Source organism: Arvicanthis niloticus, chromosome 4 (genome assembly GCF_011762505.2).
Source record: "Arvicanthis niloticus isolate mArvNil1 chromosome 4, mArvNil1.pat.X, whole genome shotgun sequence".
Classification (NCBI taxonomy): Eukaryota; Metazoa; Chordata; class Mammalia; order Rodentia; family Muridae; genus Arvicanthis; species Arvicanthis niloticus.
The window spans coordinates 75,379,048-75,396,796 of record NC_047661.1 but is presented as its reverse complement, the minus strand read 5'-3'; the positions used below and the strand labels follow the sequence as shown (position 1 = coordinate 75,396,796).

Below are 17,749 nucleotides of genomic sequence, written 5' to 3'. Positions count from 1 at the left end.
TCTCCTGAGATAAAAGTTCATCTTGCAATTTCCATTTTAGGACATGATCTGTTTTCCTTCAAGTTGGGCTGTCCAATTAAACAGAACAGAAACTCAAGCAGCTCTCCAGCCACAGGACACACTCAGGGTCTCATGTCTCAGGCTGATTAGAATGTGGATAGGCATGCAGTCAGCAGTCAGATGCTTGCTGTCTTAAGGGACAGCTGCAGAATATCTCTGAATCACATAACAGCACTAGAAACAGAAACCTTCAACAACTAGGAGGAAAATGCAATTCAAAACCCAACTGAACAAAAAAAAAAAAAAAAAAAAAAAAAAAAAATAAAATTTAAGAATGTTTTAAATCACAACACCTCATTTAATGTTTTAAATAATTTTACCTAAAACTTCTGATTCTGTCGTTTTCTTTAAAGGAGAAAAATACTTGAAGTAATGTTTGTCTTTAGACAGTCTCACTCTGTAACCCTGGCTGGCCTTGAACTGTAGTAATTGTCCAGGCTCAGCCTCTTAAACGCTGGGACTACAGGCATGAGGCATCACACCAAGCTGCCAATGTCTTAAGACAAAGACATGGCTGTGGCAGTGCCTTTGAGAATTGGCTATCCTGGAACTCATTCTGTAGACCAGGTTAGCCTTGAACAGAGATCCACCTGCCTCTGCCTCCCAAGTGCTGGGATTAATGGCGTGTGCTACCACCACCGCCTTTGTATGAATGTTCTAGTGCCTTTTGTCATGAGTCTGACTACCCTTCAAGCCATTTCTGTTTTTAAAGACCTTTGAGACAGTAGATGGTAATTCTGAAGAGTGAACATCACACACTGAAGCTAATCATTATTAATAATGCTTCAATTTATTCAAAGCAATGCAGTTTCAAAAACTTAAGTTACAGCAGTCAGGAAAAAACAAACCAAAATAGTCAGAAACACATGATCAGTACTGCCTGTCCTTGTGTTTAACACTGTGGTGGCTTTATTCAAAATACAGTTGCACAAAAGTATTAACTTCAAAGTCTCTAAGGACTTAACATATTGTATACACACGCACAGTACAGAAAGGGTTAGAACAGAACCCTGAACGTCTACAGAATAGAAAACCCACCCTTGTTTGTCTGCATGAAAACACGGCCCACAAGCTAAATAAGTCTTCATAGTTATCTGGAGGCCCTAGGTGTTGTTTTTAAACTCAAGAACTCTAATTTTGATTGCACAATAGATGATTGATAAAAAGTCAATATATAGATTTCATTTTTAAAAATAAGCATTTATTTTGAACCTGGCATAGTTTGCAAAGAGGATTCTTAGGGACTGAAAGCAGGAGAGCCAATTGTTGAAATAAGGAAACAAAGTCAGTCCTTTGCAGATCCCTGCACTGGCACCGAACTCATTACACATTTATTTCAGTCAGGCATGCATCTTTGTCAGCTTCTCTACAAATAAGTTTATACTTGTTATTTTAAAACACCAGGTCAGACATCTTAAGTTGGAAAAGCAGCAGCCCCACTATTATGAACAATCTCAATGTGTCCCAGAAGAGAGGCAAAGTAATTTTGCTGATACTAAATTTAAAAAAAAAAAAGAAAAAGACAAAACAAAACAAAAACAAAAACCCACCTTAGATATATAAAACAAAAGGAAAACAAAAATTAATAATCAAGATTTAAAAAGCAAGTGCCTTGAACTTAGAGCTTCTGGGACTAAGGGAGAGGCCTGTCTGCTCATGTTTGTCTAGTAGCCAGGAGAAAGCACATACCCGTACCCCAAATGGTTTTTTTATTTTTCAGACATCCACTTGAAATAAATATCAACTTCAAGATTGATTTTCAAACAGTCTCCTATTGCTACTATATTCCAATCAAATGCTACATCTGATCATGCTTTCAAACTACAGGAAGAATTAAAGGTTGCACTCAGAAACATAATAAATACTTCACAGCATTGGTATCCGAATCACCTAGGAAAACTTTAGAGATCAGACCTGAACATGCTATTGGTTATCAGTTGGCAATCAGTCTGACCTCAGAGAAAGGGATGCTGCTCCTGTATCCTAACACAGCCTCATGTTGTCAACAAAGCCTGTCTCCAAACATCAAGTCCTCATCACTGTAGCTTAACAAATATTCCGTCTCCTTCACTCCACTTGTTTGAAACCGAGACAGATGGCTGAGGTATAGGGAAGTCTCTGGGGTATCTACAGCTTTGCCAGCTTTCTTTTGGATGCGGACAGGAAAAAAGCAATGAAGGTGACAAAAGTGGAGCAGCTGGGAGGGAACACTCATCTGAACCCGACAGCCCGCTCAGGGTCACCCACAGAGAGGGCTCCACGGCAAGTCTGGACTTAGAAATGGCAGGCTCCTTAAGAGCCTTGAACTGTATCACTGAGCAGAACTGAGTCCATGACCTGCCCACTGAAGAGACCCCTCTTACTCTGCTTCTACTTTCCAAACTGTGACAGGAAAGCCCTAAGATACCCTCACCCCACCTCAAAAAACTGCCTTCAAGCTAATGATATCTGGATCGCCTCTAAAAACAAAAAACCAGCTTTATCATTCAAAAGACTACTGCCATTTCATATTACAGCTGAGTGTAATTTGTTAATTTATAAATAACTTTAAAACATTATGAATGAAATGCACCAAACTACACCTGTGTAAAAGCAACCATGTTTTAATTATGGGCTAAAAATGTCTAATACATTAAGCATGAATTATAAAAATCCAGAACCTAAATACAATGCTAGAGAATTTCACTAAGGGAAGATGAATGAGAATTCGTTTCTAAGTACATTATGATTAACAGACTAGCAAATCTTAACCGGAATGGTAAGGCCAAAATAGTAAAACCACACTTTTCCTATAAAAAGTTACACATCATCTCCTACTGGGACAGCTATCATACATAAAGAAACACAGACAATGTGACCGTTCTCCTGCGAGCCCAGGAGTGTCGGCAGCCTCTTTCTTCCTGGAGGAGGGTCTAGTCATCGTCGTCCTCCCCGTCATCCTCAGCATCTCGTTTTCTCTTCTCTCCCCGAAGACCCTCTTCTTCTAAAATGGAAGTAGGTAAGATACTTGATTTTAACAATTGAGTTTTTGTTATTTTACAAAGCTTTTATTTAATCTTTGTAAAAAAAACGAATGTCAAAAGAAAAAATACAGGTTGTTTCCACCCTGAAATTTCTTCCAATTACAGAATATAAGGGACTTCAGAGAACTGAACGCTACAAAAGAGATCAGAGATCTCCCTGCCTCTGCCTCTCAGATGCTAAGATCAAAAGCATGAGTCACCATGCCTGGCTTTCATTTTCATTTTACCATGTGGTTGCTGGGAATTAAATACAGGATCTCTGGAATAGCAGCCAGTGCTCTTAATTGCCGAGCCACCCCTCTAGCTCCTCATCCCTGTCTGTAAGTACAGATTACAAATTGTTTTTGTTGTTGTTGTGGCGGGATTTAATTACTCTTTCAAATCACTTGTCTATGTGTCTCGACACTATGATAAACAACAAAAATTAAAGGTTCAAGAACCAGGGCGACCCCACCACAGACCCGGTATCTGTTATCTTTGGATTCAGCAAGTGCTTACGGAGGACGAAACTCACCCTCTTCTTCCTCTTCCTCCCCTTCGTCAATGTAATCATCATCGTCTTCTTCATCCTTCAAAGTCAATGTGAGAATGAATAAACCATGACATGGACTTCTACTGTTTCACAGGAGCAGTGAAATTATAGTTCATCTGTGTCTCGAAGGACAGTTTCTGCCTCCCTCATTTAGAAGCTAACTAAGCACCCAGACTTTTATAAACATAGGTTGTGCCTTCGACTACCACAGTTGAAGAGAACGTTCTCCAACAATGCACATGAGCTCTCTGCTGTGTGGTACAAGAGGGCTGTTGAGCACTGGAAATGCACCAGTGAGGGACTGCAGTCACAGTTTGTACCATCACTTGTTTGCTTGAGACAGGGTCTCTTGATCCAGCCCAAGCTAACTCCTGACTGAACTGGTTCTGCCTCCCAAGTGCAGGAATTATAGGCATGTACCACAACTGCCCAGCTTACTTTGAATGGCTGCATCTGCCCACTAGCAGAAACAGGGCTTTACTACTTTAAAATAAGCCATTCTTTACAGACAGAGGCACAGATGATCTGAACACTAACATCAAATATGATTATGGTTATATGTTGACTATAAAAATGTTTTTCTCTAGACTTGGTTCCCAATCAATAAAAGTAACCGACAAACTAGAAATCTGGAATCCAAAACATTCCACAACTCTTCCAAGTTTCTTGAGCATCAACATGCCACCAAAAGCAAAACTGCCACATGACCTTGCCTGCTCTGTCATACTCCAGGTAACACAGGGCACAGTGACACGCCTTTACTCCCAGCACCCAGGCTTGGGATCACACGGCATTTACAGCTTCTGGGTTGTCTCTGAAAACTTGGTTTCTTGGCGGAGCACTGGCTGTGGTTACGTCCACCACCACCCAGCTTTGTTTTAGTGGATCCTGGCTTGCACTGTGTGGTGGTTTGAACAGGTGTGGCCCACCGACTCACGTGTTTGAATGCTTGGCTATAGAGAGTGGCACTATTAGGAGAAGTGGTCTCATTGGAGAAAGTGTGTCACTGGAAGCTGGTTTTGAGATCAAGCTACACCCAGTGTGACACAGTGTCCTGCTGCCTTTGGATCAAGATGTAGAACTCTTGGCTTCTCCAGCACCGTTCACGTCACACTTCCCACCAGGATGGTAATGGACTAATAAACCTGTGCAGCTGTGAGCCAGCCCCAACTAAATGTTGTCCTTTGTAAGTGGTCATGGTGTCTCTTCACAGCAGTAGAAACCCTAACTAAGACACACTGCAAGACACACCTTTACCCATTAAGCCACCTCACTAGCCCTTTCTCACCTTGTCTGGCCTCCAGTTGAGTTTTCTCTTTTTGTGTATACACCTTCTCTTTTTAGTCAATTACTCTTTCAATTTTATGCTCCATAGAACCAGAAGAGCAATAAGCTTATCAGAACTACATATGCAAAAGACAACAGACTGCCTTTCAATCCTGAGCAGGCTAAGACAGCTGGGGCTAGGAGACTTTTATTAGTTATATTCTGAGTGCTCGGAGCCTGGCCATGCCATGACTGAGTACAGACAAACTTGGTACTAACTACTATACACCTGAAAAACAAGCAGTCAAGGGTCTCTCGATCTTACCACAGTGTACTCAAGCACAACTCTACTAAGCAATGTGTGCTGATGCATCCATGTAGTTACCCAGGCCGGGGGGGAGGGGGGACCCTTCAAGTTCAAAGCCTGCCTAGGCTACATAGCAAGACTGTCTCCAAACCAGTCAATGGGCTGGGAAGATGGCTATACAATCTGACCTGAGCTCAGATTGCCAACCACACACAAGAAAAGGCACCTTGCTGTCGATGCCTACACTCTTGGCCCAGGCGAAGCAGAAACAGGAAGATCTCTGGGGCTCCCTAGCCAGCTAGCCTTACTAAATTTGTGTTCCAAGTTGAGCACGAAAGGTAAGCAGTGAATAATTAGTGGTTAAGAATGCTTGCTATGCTGGGTACGGAGGCGCACACCTTTGATCCCAACACTCGGGAGCCAAAGGCAAGGAAGCTAGCTTGGTTTACAGAGTGAGTTCCAGGGCTACACAGAGAAACCCTGTCTTGAAAAAACAGAAGGGAAAAAAACACTGGCTGTTCTTCTAGAGGTCCTGAGTTCAACTCCCAGCACCCACATGGCAGTTTAAAACTGTAAGTAACTCCAAGGTCTGACACCCTTATAGAGACACACATACAGGTAAATGCCAATACACATGAAATAAAAAGAAGAAAGGGGAAGAGGCATTTTTAGCATTTCAAAGATGCAAATAGTCATTTATAATTAAATAAAACACTTGACAAACTAGACACATTTGCTGATACTTTACAAAAGCACAGATATCAAGCACTATCTGAGTTTTATTTTAAATAAAATGTAACTAAACTGACATTCTGAGGCTTTATTTAAAGGCCATCCTTAGGATAAGATCTCACTATAAAGCCTCAGCATCTACCAGATGTCACTCCGTTTGCTCAGTGACAACCATGGCCTTTGCTCCATTAGTGGGAACTGGGAACTGTTCCCTGGTGTAAGTATGAATAGGACAGGGGCATACTTTCCAATGTTCCTAAAGGACAGAAATCCTTTATACATATTAATTTCTTACCTCTGAAGAACAGCTAAAATGGGAAGAAATATAAGGCTTTAAAAAAAAAAAAAAGACCAGCAAATCAGAGGTCTAGGGATTGTAGCCCAATTGGTGGAATGTTTGCCTAACATACAAGAAGCCCTCGGTTAGCTCCCCAGCACTACAGAAAACCCAATATAGTTGGGCAGCATTGGTGCCAGACCCATCTACAGAGTCAATTCCAGGACAGTCAGACTACACAGAGAACCCTATCTTGAAAGACAAAAAAAAAAAAACAAACAAAAAAAAAAAAACCACACACACAACTCTGTGGTAGCACAAGCCTGTAGTTCCAGCATTTACAAAGCTTAGGTAGGAGGACCTTGAGTTCAAGGGTACCCTGAGCTACACAGTGAGACCCTATTCTAGAGAAGCAAAAATACCCAAAAGGATTTCCTCCCAGCAGTTACATCGTGACCCACAGTCTATAATTCTAGCTTCAAGGGATCCTATGCCTCTTCTGGCATCTGCAGTCACCATTCACACAGGCGGTACACAGACATACATTCAGACAAAATAACCATACATATACAATAACAAATAAATCTCCTGAGGAGGGGCTGGAGAGATGGCTCAGCGGTTAAGAGCAGTGACTGTTCTTCCAGAGGTCCTGCAACCACATGGTGGCTCACAACCATCTATAATGGGATCAAATGCCCTCTTCTGGTGTGTCTGAAGACAGTGATAGTGTATTCATATACATGTAAATAAATCTTTAATGGTCTCTGAATGGTCTCTGAAGCTTGCCTGGCACTTAGCTCCTAAAAGCAAGAACTCTGGGGTTGCCTCATTTGTTCTGAGACAAGGTTCCTCCGTAGCCTAGACTATACTAGAACACACTAGGCAGCCTATGCTATCATAACCCCTGCAATCTCACTGCCTCAACCTCCTGGAGAGTTGGGATTATGGTCCTGAGCTACCCCACCCCCAGCTAAGACTTCATTCTGAACATCCAAACTATCCCATCCAGCATGCAAAGGCTTCCTGGCCCTGCACTAACTTCATGCTGTGTGTATTCAGAGATTTCTGACCCATGCTTGCCATGGCATTTTGAGTTAATGTCTCCAAGCAGTCAGCAGAACAATATACCTAAATATAAATCATCGCAGGTGTTCAAAGTAACAATTTTAGGCAGGAGTGGTGGGTGCCTGACCCCAGCACTCAGGAGGCAGAGGTCAGGGAGTGCCACAAAGTCCATGGCAGCCTGGGATGCAGAGTAAAACCCCTCAATACTCACCACACACACCTCAAAACAAAACCTTTAAAGTGCCCACTACTTAAACTTAGGAGGAAATCACTGACAGAAAGTCAGGTGAATCAAACATGCTGAACGCTGGTGTAAACTAAACAGGCTTTCTCTACACACTCACGAGGATTCACGTTCTCCTCTCCATTACTGTGTGGTTTATGACTCACAAAGATCTAAAGAAGCCCAAGGCCTCATTCTTGTGCATTTATTTCAAAATTTAAAATATTATCAGAAGGGGGTGGAGACATGACTCAATGGATAAGACACTGGCTGTCCATGCACAGGATCCTGGGTCAGTTCCCAACACCCAAGTGACAGCTCACAACATCTGTAACTCCAGTTCTAGGAGACTCAAGAACCAATCATACCTCATGGGACACAGACACATTTACTGATACACACAAAATAAATCTTAAAAAAAAAAAAAAATAGTATCAGGAAAATAAACCCATTCATCAGCTATTGTCTACCAAAGTAGTCAGGAAAACAAAAGACACAGTCTAAAGAAGACATGTGTACCTGCATATGTGGTCCTGGAGATTCAACCCAAGGCCTTACACATATCAGGTGAGTGTTCTTTGAGCTACATCCACAGCATTGAGATATTTTTAAAAGAAACAATTATTTTAAAATATAAAAATAAAACTCACTTTAACATGAAGAGAACATAACTTCTCTAAACCCCCAGGGGCTAAGGATCTAGTCTTTTCCACTCAATGTACTAGCTATTGGATGCAAAGTTAACAGCCCCTCATTTAAAGAACTCACCACTCAGTAAAAGGCAGAGAGGTTGTTATGAGACGATCTCCAGGCAACAGAAGCCCAATCAAGGTTTAAGGTAGCAGAGAATGAAGGGCAACCTTGTGTGCTCTGGTGGCTAGTGGGAGACATCACAGCGCACTGAGGAGAGCAATGATCGATCTGCATACCACACAGGTGCCCAGTGGAAAAAATCCCTGAGCAGAGCTGTTCTAGGCAGAGACCGCTGAGAAAACTAATGCAGGCAGTGGTTGGCACATGAGTCTGTGGTTAAGACTCTTCCAAAGGATCTGGGTTTCAGTTTCCAAAACTGTGGTGCCCACCTCCAAGTGCAGCTCCACCTGCAAGTGCAGCTCCAGAGCACCCTCTTCTGGCTTCCACAGGCAACTGCATTCACACATCACACATTCACAGGCATGAACACACACAACTTTTTTTTAATTAAAAAAGGGAAGAAAAGCTACCACTGTAGGAGTATAAAGAGATAACTGAAGAGAAGGAATGTCAGGTCTCTGAGTGTCTGCAATGTATCAACCAGGAACTAGGAACATATATATGTATATATATGTGTATATATATATATGTGTGTATATATGTATAGATACGTATATATACACATATATATGCATATATATGTATATATATGTGTGTGTATGTATGTATGTATGTATGTATGTATGTATGTATGTGTATGTTACCTTGTTAAAGCAACTCCATGAGCTTGCTTGTATAAATGCAGAAAGAGGCTCAGACATTCAGGAAATGTTTCCACCATCCCATGCCACTGAAGGCAGAGTCAATTCAGATATTTAGGAAATAACAGAAAGCAATGGCAGTCCCTGAGTCACCATGAGATTCGGTTGAGTCTGCCCACCTTTCTGAGACCCAAGTCAAAAGAGGCAACTTTTCCTTTCCTCTCATTCTTTTTGGATGCTGGTCAGAGCCCAAATACACCTTTTCTAACACTGTGGGTTTCCACACCTCTTCTCTAAAACGGGTGCTCCCTGCCGTGTGACCACTGGTCTGACGGGTCTGACCTCAATGCCAGGTTTACACCACGCTGGTTTTTTTTTTTTTCCTTCTCCCTTCCATTCTTCTCCCAGGAGCTGCTGAGACTTATGGCTCACCTGCCCTGAGAGTTTTTAAATAAAACTGTCTTTGAACTTAAAACAAAACAAAACCAGCAAGTGTTTATAGCTATCAGGACATACTATGAAGCACCCAGTAGGAGGGAGAAAAAGAGACAGCTGCTTATCCACACATCAGGAAACCACTCACAACCTGCTGGTACAGCACTCAGCCCTGTGCCAACTGTCTGCAGGGCGAATAATAAGTCTCCATTCACCTGAATTTCTTCTTTCATTAAGTATGAGAGGCCCACCTCCTCTTCTCCCTCTCCCACTTCTGAGCCGGCTTCATCCTCATCCTCATCTTCCTCCTCCTCATATCCTTCAGGTGGACCAGCTTCATCTTCTTCCTCATCTTCCTCATCTTCATCTCCATCTTTAGAAAACATCGGGAAAAGTGAGTAAGCATCTGGGCAATCCTCTCTTGCTGGTATGTGCCCCTCACTCTTGCCCAACCACCTGAAACCAACGAGTGCCTCAAAGTGCCCCTACACACTACACTGTGCGTAAAAGAACAAATTCTGGACAGGCAATGGCAGTGCATGCCTTTAATCCCAGCACTGGAAGTCAGAGAGGCAGAGGGGGTCTGAGTTTGAGGCCAGCCTGATCTACAGAGTTCCAGAACAACCAGGGCTACACAGAGAGACCCTGTCTCCATAAAACGAAACAAAACAAACAAAAACAAAGCCATCAGCTTTATAGCATTGTTACATATCACCCAAGAAGAACCTTTTCTAGGACTGGAGATCCAGTTCAGCACATACCTAGTATGTGCGATGACCCCATCCCAGCACTGCAAAGGACCTCTCCAAAATAGATGTTCAAACACTATACACACTGAAGTTGGTTTTACTTTGCGGTCACTTCAAAACCTGCTTAGTGCCAGGTGTGGTGGGGAACACCTTTGACCCCAGCATGCAGTGGGCAGAGGCAGGTGGTTCTTTGAGTTTGGGGCCAGCTTGGTCTACACAGTAATTTCCAGAACAGCCAGAGTTATGTAGAAACACCCTATTTCAAAGCGATTAAATACTAAAACTAAGAGCTTACCCTCGTCCTCGTCCTCCCCCTCCTCAGAGTCCGGTGCCTCGTTGTCCTCCTGGTCAAATCCATCCAGGTATGTAATCTGTTGCAGCAGTTCAAAAATACTTTCTCTGTAATCTTCCAGGTTTGTGATCTCACAGTTAAACAAGTCAAGACTTTTCAAATTTTTAAGATTTTGCTGAAAAAGTAAAGTTAAAGGTTACAATCAAGATTTTAAATACTGTGTTCTTCAGTTTTAATGAAAGATCTGAAAAACATACACTTGAAGTTAAAGAACAACTTTTAGGGTTTGTAAGGTCACTCCCCCATGCACAGGCAGCGGCTCTCCATTGGCACCAGCGGAGACACTAACTGGCTTGTCACTGCTGTGTCCCCAGCATCTGTTTTACAGCTTAGTTTCTTGCAGACACTCCAGGCATTTCTGCTGACAGAATCTGGGCAGAGATAGGCAACGGCACCCCAAGTGTGACAGCTCACACCATAACCCCTTCAGGACAGGAGGGCCCACACGGGAGACAAACAGACAGACAGACAGACAGACAGACAGACAGACAGACACACACACACACACACACACACACACACTGTAATAAACAAAACGTACACCTGAGTATCCATTTTCAGTTTTCTATTTTTTATCTTTTCCTTCCTACCAGAAAATAAGGAGGCATGTTACCTCAAATTGTAGGAAAAAAAATAGGTATTTAAAAAAGATACTGAAACCTTAAAACTAGAGTAAAGCCCTAAAGAAAATAGAAGCTCATCATTCAATATGTTTGTCACTGGTTCAAAAGTTCACCTGAATTTTATTTATTTATTTTAAATGTTAATTACATTAAGCAGGGAGATGCATGCATTTGCCGTGAGCATACATGTGTGTGGCAGAGAGTAACTTTCTTTGATTTTTTTTTTTTTTTTTTTTTTTTTTGGTTTTTCGAGACAAGGTTTCTCTGTATAGCCCTGGCTGTCCTGGAACTCACTCTGTAGACCAGGCTGTCCTCGAACTCAGAAATCCGCCTGCCTCTGCCTCCCTAGTGCTGGGATTAAAGGCGTGAGCCACCATCGCCCGGCTGAGAGTAACTTTCAGTAGTGGGTTCTCTCCATGTATCATGTGTGTTCTGGGGATCCAGTCAGGTCTTCAAACCTAGTGGTTAAGTGCCTTTTGATATGGCCCAGTTTGAGGCCTTTGTTTAAGACAGAGTCCCTCACTGGGCTGTGGCAGCTCACACAGCTCACACAGCTCCCAGCAGTTGGGAGGCAGAGGCAGGCGGATTTCTGAGTTTGAGGCCAGCCTAGTCTACAGAGTGAGTTCCAGGACAGCCAAGGGTACACAGAGAAACCCTGTCTCAAAAAAGCAAACAAACAAACAAAAAAAAAAGACAGTCTCTCTACGTAACCCTGGCTGTTCTGAAACTCACTATGTAGACCAAGCTGACCTCAAACTCGCAAAAATCCACCTGCCTCCACCTCCCAAGAGCTGGGATTAAATTTGTGTACCACCAGGTCTGGCTCAAGGACTATAATTTTAAGAAAGAGTCTCAACTCTACAGCCCAGGCTCTAACTTGGGGTCTCCCTCCCCTCTCTCAGGGCTGAGTGCCAAGCCCAGCTGGACATTTTAGTTAAAGAAACGTAGCTATCTGGATCACAAGAGATATTTCAGAAAACTACAAACTTAAGCAGAAGTTAGTAAGAGCATGAACAAACTTCAGAGCAAATCAAGCCCAGTGACAAAGCCCTCCACTTACCAGCGCTTCTACTGTGCTGAGATCTTTAATTTTGTTTCCACTCAGATTGAGGTAGGTAAGATTTGGACATTTCTCTGCCAGGACTTCCAAGCCTCCAGAAATTATATTGTCACTAAGTTCCAACTATGTATTCAACATGGAGAAAAAACAGACAGATGAAGCCTGAGGACCTTTAAATGCACATCAACTGAAGAAAAAACCTCCTTATTCTCTCTGGCTTCACTAATCCCCTCTATCTGCAGAGGGATCAGAACCCTACGCAGTGGCTTATGTGTGGCATGGCTCCAGTTGTGCTCATTTGAATTTTCTGATGAGGGCAGTAGTAGATATTAAATCCAATTTTATACTGTAAAACAATTCTAATCTAAATTTCTAGGCTTTATTGAAACTGATTTCAAAATCCTACAGTTCCCTTTTATTCATTTGTCTGTTTGTTTTTTCCTTTTCTTTGAAACAGGATCTCTGTGTAGCCCGGGCCCTCCTGGAACTCACTCTGTAGACCAGGCTAGCCTCAAACTCAAGAGATCTATCTGCATGCCTCTGCCTCCCAAACGGTGGGATCAAAATTAGGCACCACCACCCAGTAAATAGTTATTTACATCTTTTTCTTTGATGTGCATTGGTGTTTTGCCTGTATGTATGTCTTTGTGAGGGTGCTGGATCCCCCGGAACTGGAGCCACAGAGAGTTGTGACTAGGAATCGTGTTCCAGAAGAGTAGCCACTGAGCCATCGCTCCAGCCCCCTTCCCTCCCCCTTTTCTTATCTCTAGGAACTTGAAGATTTCTAACTGGCAGGAGAAATGCTCATTTCACTTAACCAAGAACTCCACAAGCCTGGCCATGAAAACCAGGCGTCCTCACAGCTAATCCCAACTCACCTTCCGAAGTTTATTTAAACTGGGCAGCCGGGCCAAGGAACTTAATTCCACGTTGGCCATGCTAAGAAACTCCAGTTCTTTAAAGGTGTCATTCAGGCCTTCGATTTCCCCATTGACACACAAGCAATTATCAAGCACTAACTCTGTCACCTGTTAGAAGAAAGACAATAATAATTAGTTTGAATAACAACAGCCCCTTCAGTGTCTGAGCATTCTAAACACATAAATATAAAAAATACCAATCCCAACCAGGGGTGGTGGTCCTTAATACCAGCACTGGGGGGGGGGGGGGGGGGCGGCGCGCAGAGTCAGGAGGATCTGTGACTTCCAGGACAACCTGGTCTATATAGTAAGTTGCAGGACAGCCAAAGCTATAAAACAGAGACCCTGTCTCAAAACAAACAAAAGCAAAAATGCCAATCCCCTACACTGGGTGGGGTGTATGAAGCTGTAATCTCGGCTACTTGGGAATGATGGGGGAGGGGTCACTTGTGCCATGGAGTCTGGCAGACTGGGCATGGAGTAGGGAGGCTGTAATCTCAGATACCTGGGAGTGAAGGGTCACTTAAGCCATGCAGTCTAAAACTGCCTGAGAACACAGCAAGATCAACCTAGAAACAACAGTTTAAGTCCTTAACAGAGATCCTTCCCATTTCTCTTCACGACCTCCTGTGAGAACCTAATGTAAAACTCACCGAGATATGAGCGAGAGCAAGAGAGACAGACTTGCAGGCATTCTGGAGATTAGCTGGGGAAGAGGATGGGGGGGAGGGGAAAGAGGATCAGCGCGGGGGGCGGGGGGATGACAGTAATCACAACATACTATACACATGTATGAAAAGTACGAAAGCCACTGTATATAATTAGCATACACTAATGAAACTTGATGGGTGGGAGGCTGGAGAGATAGCTCAGCAGTTAAGAACACTGGCTGCTCTTCCAGGACCTGGATAAATTCCCAGCACCTTGTAACCCCAGTTCCACAGGGCCTCTAACACCCTTGCAAAGACATTCGTGGGGGCAAACACCAATAGCATAAAATAAATCGTAAACATATGTATGTTTAGCATATTATAAACATATAAAAAACAAAATTAAAAGGATGTAATGTATTTAAACCCCAACTTGATGTGATTCAGCCATCGCTGTCAGCCATCGCTGTCAGCGGTCCTCCTCGTCCGAACTTGGACTAACAAGTCCAATGCCTGCTTCAAATCACTGAGGCGGACAAACCAACTGTGAAAAAGGTTCTACTGAAACATGTTTGAACTCTGAGCAGGAGCCGCACTATCCTGACCCACGCTTACCCAGAGAGGAGACATCTGGGCTACCGGGGAAAAACTCAAAGCTACAAGGGAGAGCTTGAAGCTCACTTTCTCAGTTTAAGCCTCTGTATGTTAGGCTGATAAATGCCAGTAGAATTCCAACCTTGTTACCCTTCAGAAAGTCGTATCAGAAAGCTACAGCCCACCTTTGAGGTGTCAGCTGAAGACAACATCACACAAAATAATACTGAAAGTGTTATTTCTCCCTCTGACGCAGCCAGGCGGACTTGTCATGCCCGGATTGGGGGGGGGGGGGGTGACGGGATAAAATTTTCTTTTCTTTCTTAATGTATATGGTTGCCTGCATTTATGTGCACCCTGGGCATGCAGTACCCATGGAAGCCAGAAGATGAGTGCTGGATCCCTGGGACTGGAGTTATAGACAGTAGCAAGCTGCGATGTGGGTACTGGGAAGACCTGGAAGGGCAGCCAGTGTTCCTAACCCCTGAGCCATCTCTCAAGCTCACAAGTGGATTTTCTTATTATCTCTGGCTGTAAGTTTATTTTTTTAATGTTATGTGTATCCATTTTCCCTCATATGTGCACCTCCTATGTGCCCGGTGCCTTCAGAGGCCAGAAGAGGAATCGGACCCCCTAGCAGTTGTGAACCACCATGTAAGTGCTGGCTCTTAACCACTGAGCCACAGATCTGAGATATAGTAACAAAACTCACCCCATGCATCTGAATAGATGTAATCACAAAAGCAAAGCCTGGTTCTCTATCCCCAGAGTGAAAATGGCCATTTAAAGGCTAAAACTCAGCAACAATGACTCTCATCTTCTCTACTTAACTTTGACATCATTATTCAAATGAGCAGAAATGGTACAGTTTTCCTGGGATACCCTCAGAGAAGCCCAGGCACAAAAAAAACAAAAACAAAAACAAAAGACTTGCATTATTACGTCACACCATTAGTGCCAAGTAGGGACCTCTTGATTCTTAAGTCTGTTTTGTTTTGTTTTAAGATAGGGTCTCTGTGTAACCCTGGCTGTCCTGGAACTCTCTGTAGACTAGCATGACCTCTAAACCACAGAGATCTGCCTGCCTCTGCTTCTGCCTCTGGAGTGCCAGGATTAAAGGCCTAGGTTACCATACCCAGCAACTCTTAAGCCTTTGGATTCTAGTCTTAGCCAGGGACCAAGAACTTAGTAAGATCTAGTGTCAGAATCCCAGCTCTTCAACTTAACTGCCTTGAGATTCTTATTTGCTAATTTGGATTCTAGAACAATACAACCCAGCTTACACGTTTTCCCAAGGAGAAAGTAAATAAACGGGGCTGCCTTATAAACGATCTATATAAGCTTGACTGTCACCACACCACACCAAAGGAAGGAGACTGCTAAAAGGCATCGAGCAATCCTCCAAATTGAAGGTGAAAGAATGAGGCAGAGGGGACGAACCCACTTTAGGCCACAAGGCTTCTGAGAAACTGATTGTTTTGCCTTGTTTGACAGAGTCCCACTTGCAACCATCGTCTTACCTCTGCCTCCCTTCGGAGAGCTGGGAATTTCTTAATATGAGAAGTACAGATTTACAGATATACAGAATTACTGATATCAGTCACCACGTCCTGCTGACAGCTTTCAACTTTTGAGCTTTTCTAGAATCTTCTAAGAAGCTCTAGAAAACTTCCAATCCTCCCAGAGATAAAACCCTCACAGCAACAATGTTTCCTCCACCTCGCTCTCGCCTCAAGTCACAGAAACCCGCACACCAGGCACAAAAATGAACAGGGCTCAGGTAAGGGTGGCTCAGCACGATAACCGTGAAGGCCCGGCAGACGGCAGCCTTTGCGCGGGCGTCAAGGGACCACCACGGCGCGGACCCCTTGTCCCTCGACTTCACGCCGCGGCCGCAAACCAGCGAGCCTGGTCCCCGCCCGCCGCGGCCAATCTCCAGACCCGCGGACCTGGCATGAACCGCAAGGGAATCCGACTGCGGGGGGTTCGGGGGCGACGCCTCCCGGGGCCCCTTCAAGCCTCCGGACTCTTCCCTACGACCGCACGGAGCGCAGAGCGGCTCACACGAGCCTCCGGCTTGCGTAGAAGTCCGCGCGCCACGCAGATCGCGGCCCGCGCCGTCGGATCCCGGGATTCCGCTGCGGCCCCGGCCCCGGCGACGCTGCCCGCGAGTGGGCACGGTCGGAGGGAGCGCGGGGCGCAGATCGGCCCGAACCCCAAGCCCGGGGCCGCAGCCGGCCAACTGGCGGCGCCGCGGGAAAGTTACAGCAACTTCGCAGGTGGCGAGGGCCCGGGGGTTGCGCCCACGCCGCCCGCCCCCGCGAGGCCGGGCCGCCAGTCTGCGAGGACGCCATGGGGCTGAGCCCCTGCGCGCTCAGGAAAATGCCCCTAGAAACTTAAGCCCTTCGCCATTTTAAGCACAAGAGCTTGGTGATTTAAAACTTAAAATAAACACCCCGCCCCCACCTCAAGTGGGGGCGCGCTTCGCAGCCCGCCCTGCGCACCCACCCGGACCCCCGGAGCCCACCCCTCAAGATCCAGGGCGGGAGGGGAAGATGGGGGCTGAGTCATCTCACCTCCTCCGGGGCTCTGTTCTTCAACTCCATGTTAATCTTCTTCTTCATCTCCATGTCCTCCTCCTTTCCCCTTGCCTGCCCTCCCCACTATCCCCAACCCTAAAAAACCTCTAAAGGTCTAGAGATGAATGAAAAGAGACGCAAAGACGAACGCCCACTACCACCCGGGTGTGGGAGAGAAAGAAAAGAATAGCAAATGGAGTCCGACGACTTGGGACTAACTCGGCTGCCCCCACCTCCTAGTCCACACACCCGCGCGCGCACACTCGGGCACGCACACACTTTCACACACAGAGAGAGACACGCGCGCGCCCGCAGTTCCTTCCCCTTCAATGGCTGCTGCGAGACTGAGCCTCCATGACACGGCACCGCCAACCCCCCTAGCCTACACTCCACCCACCTCCCAACGGGATTGGTCAAGTCCTTAGCGTCACACTATTCCATTGGGCTAGAGGATTGTCCATTTGTCTTTAGGGGGGACCTGGACCAGAAACTCAGTGTCTATTGGCTCCGACCAAGCGCGCAGTTAATTCCGATAGGTCCGGGAGGATGTACGTCCCGGAGAAATGATTTTGAATCCCAGTCGCCCCCCTCCTTTTCTTTGTGTGGTTGGCGCGCTTTCCCCTCGGTAGTAGGACGGTTTGGGTGTTTGTTTTTGTTTGTTTGGGGTTTTTCTGGCTTCAGGGTTAAAAGGAAGGGAAAAGGCGTCGTTGGCGTTCCCATGTTGTAAGTGGGTCATGCAACACACTGCACGCAGGGCTTTCAGTGGTCTTAAAGCACAAGCCTTCTGCTCTGCGGCTGAGGTGTAAGCAAGGGCGCAAGCACGAGCAGCGTGGTTGTGACACCTCTCC

The 17,749-nt window shown here is 45.0% G+C and overlaps 1 protein-coding gene across 2 annotated transcripts; it reads right to left on the bottom strand.

Moving 5' to 3' along the window:
- Window positions 1–828: 828 nt before the first annotated feature.
- On the bottom strand, window positions 829–17,255 carry Anp32e (acidic nuclear phosphoprotein 32 family member E). 2 transcript variants are annotated; one of them, XM_034499881.2, is made up of 7 exons: window positions 16,899–17,255; window positions 13,037–13,186; window positions 12,159–12,281; window positions 10,419–10,590; window positions 9,626–9,747; window positions 3,598–3,652; window positions 829–3,043 (listed from the first exon to the last, which is right to left on the bottom strand). In XM_034499881.2, the coding sequence occupies exons 1-7, from the start codon at window positions 16,950–16,952 to the stop codon at window positions 2,973–2,975; spliced, it is 747 nt and encodes a 248-aa protein (XP_034355772.1). In that variant the 5' UTR covers window positions 16,953–17,255; the 3' UTR covers window positions 829–2,972. The 2 variants fall into 2 exon arrangements, with proteins under 2 accessions (XP_034355772.1, XP_034355771.1); XM_034499880.2 differs by having other exon boundaries at window positions 9,590–9,747; window positions 16,899–17,247.
- Window positions 17,256–17,749: the final 494 nt, after the last annotated feature.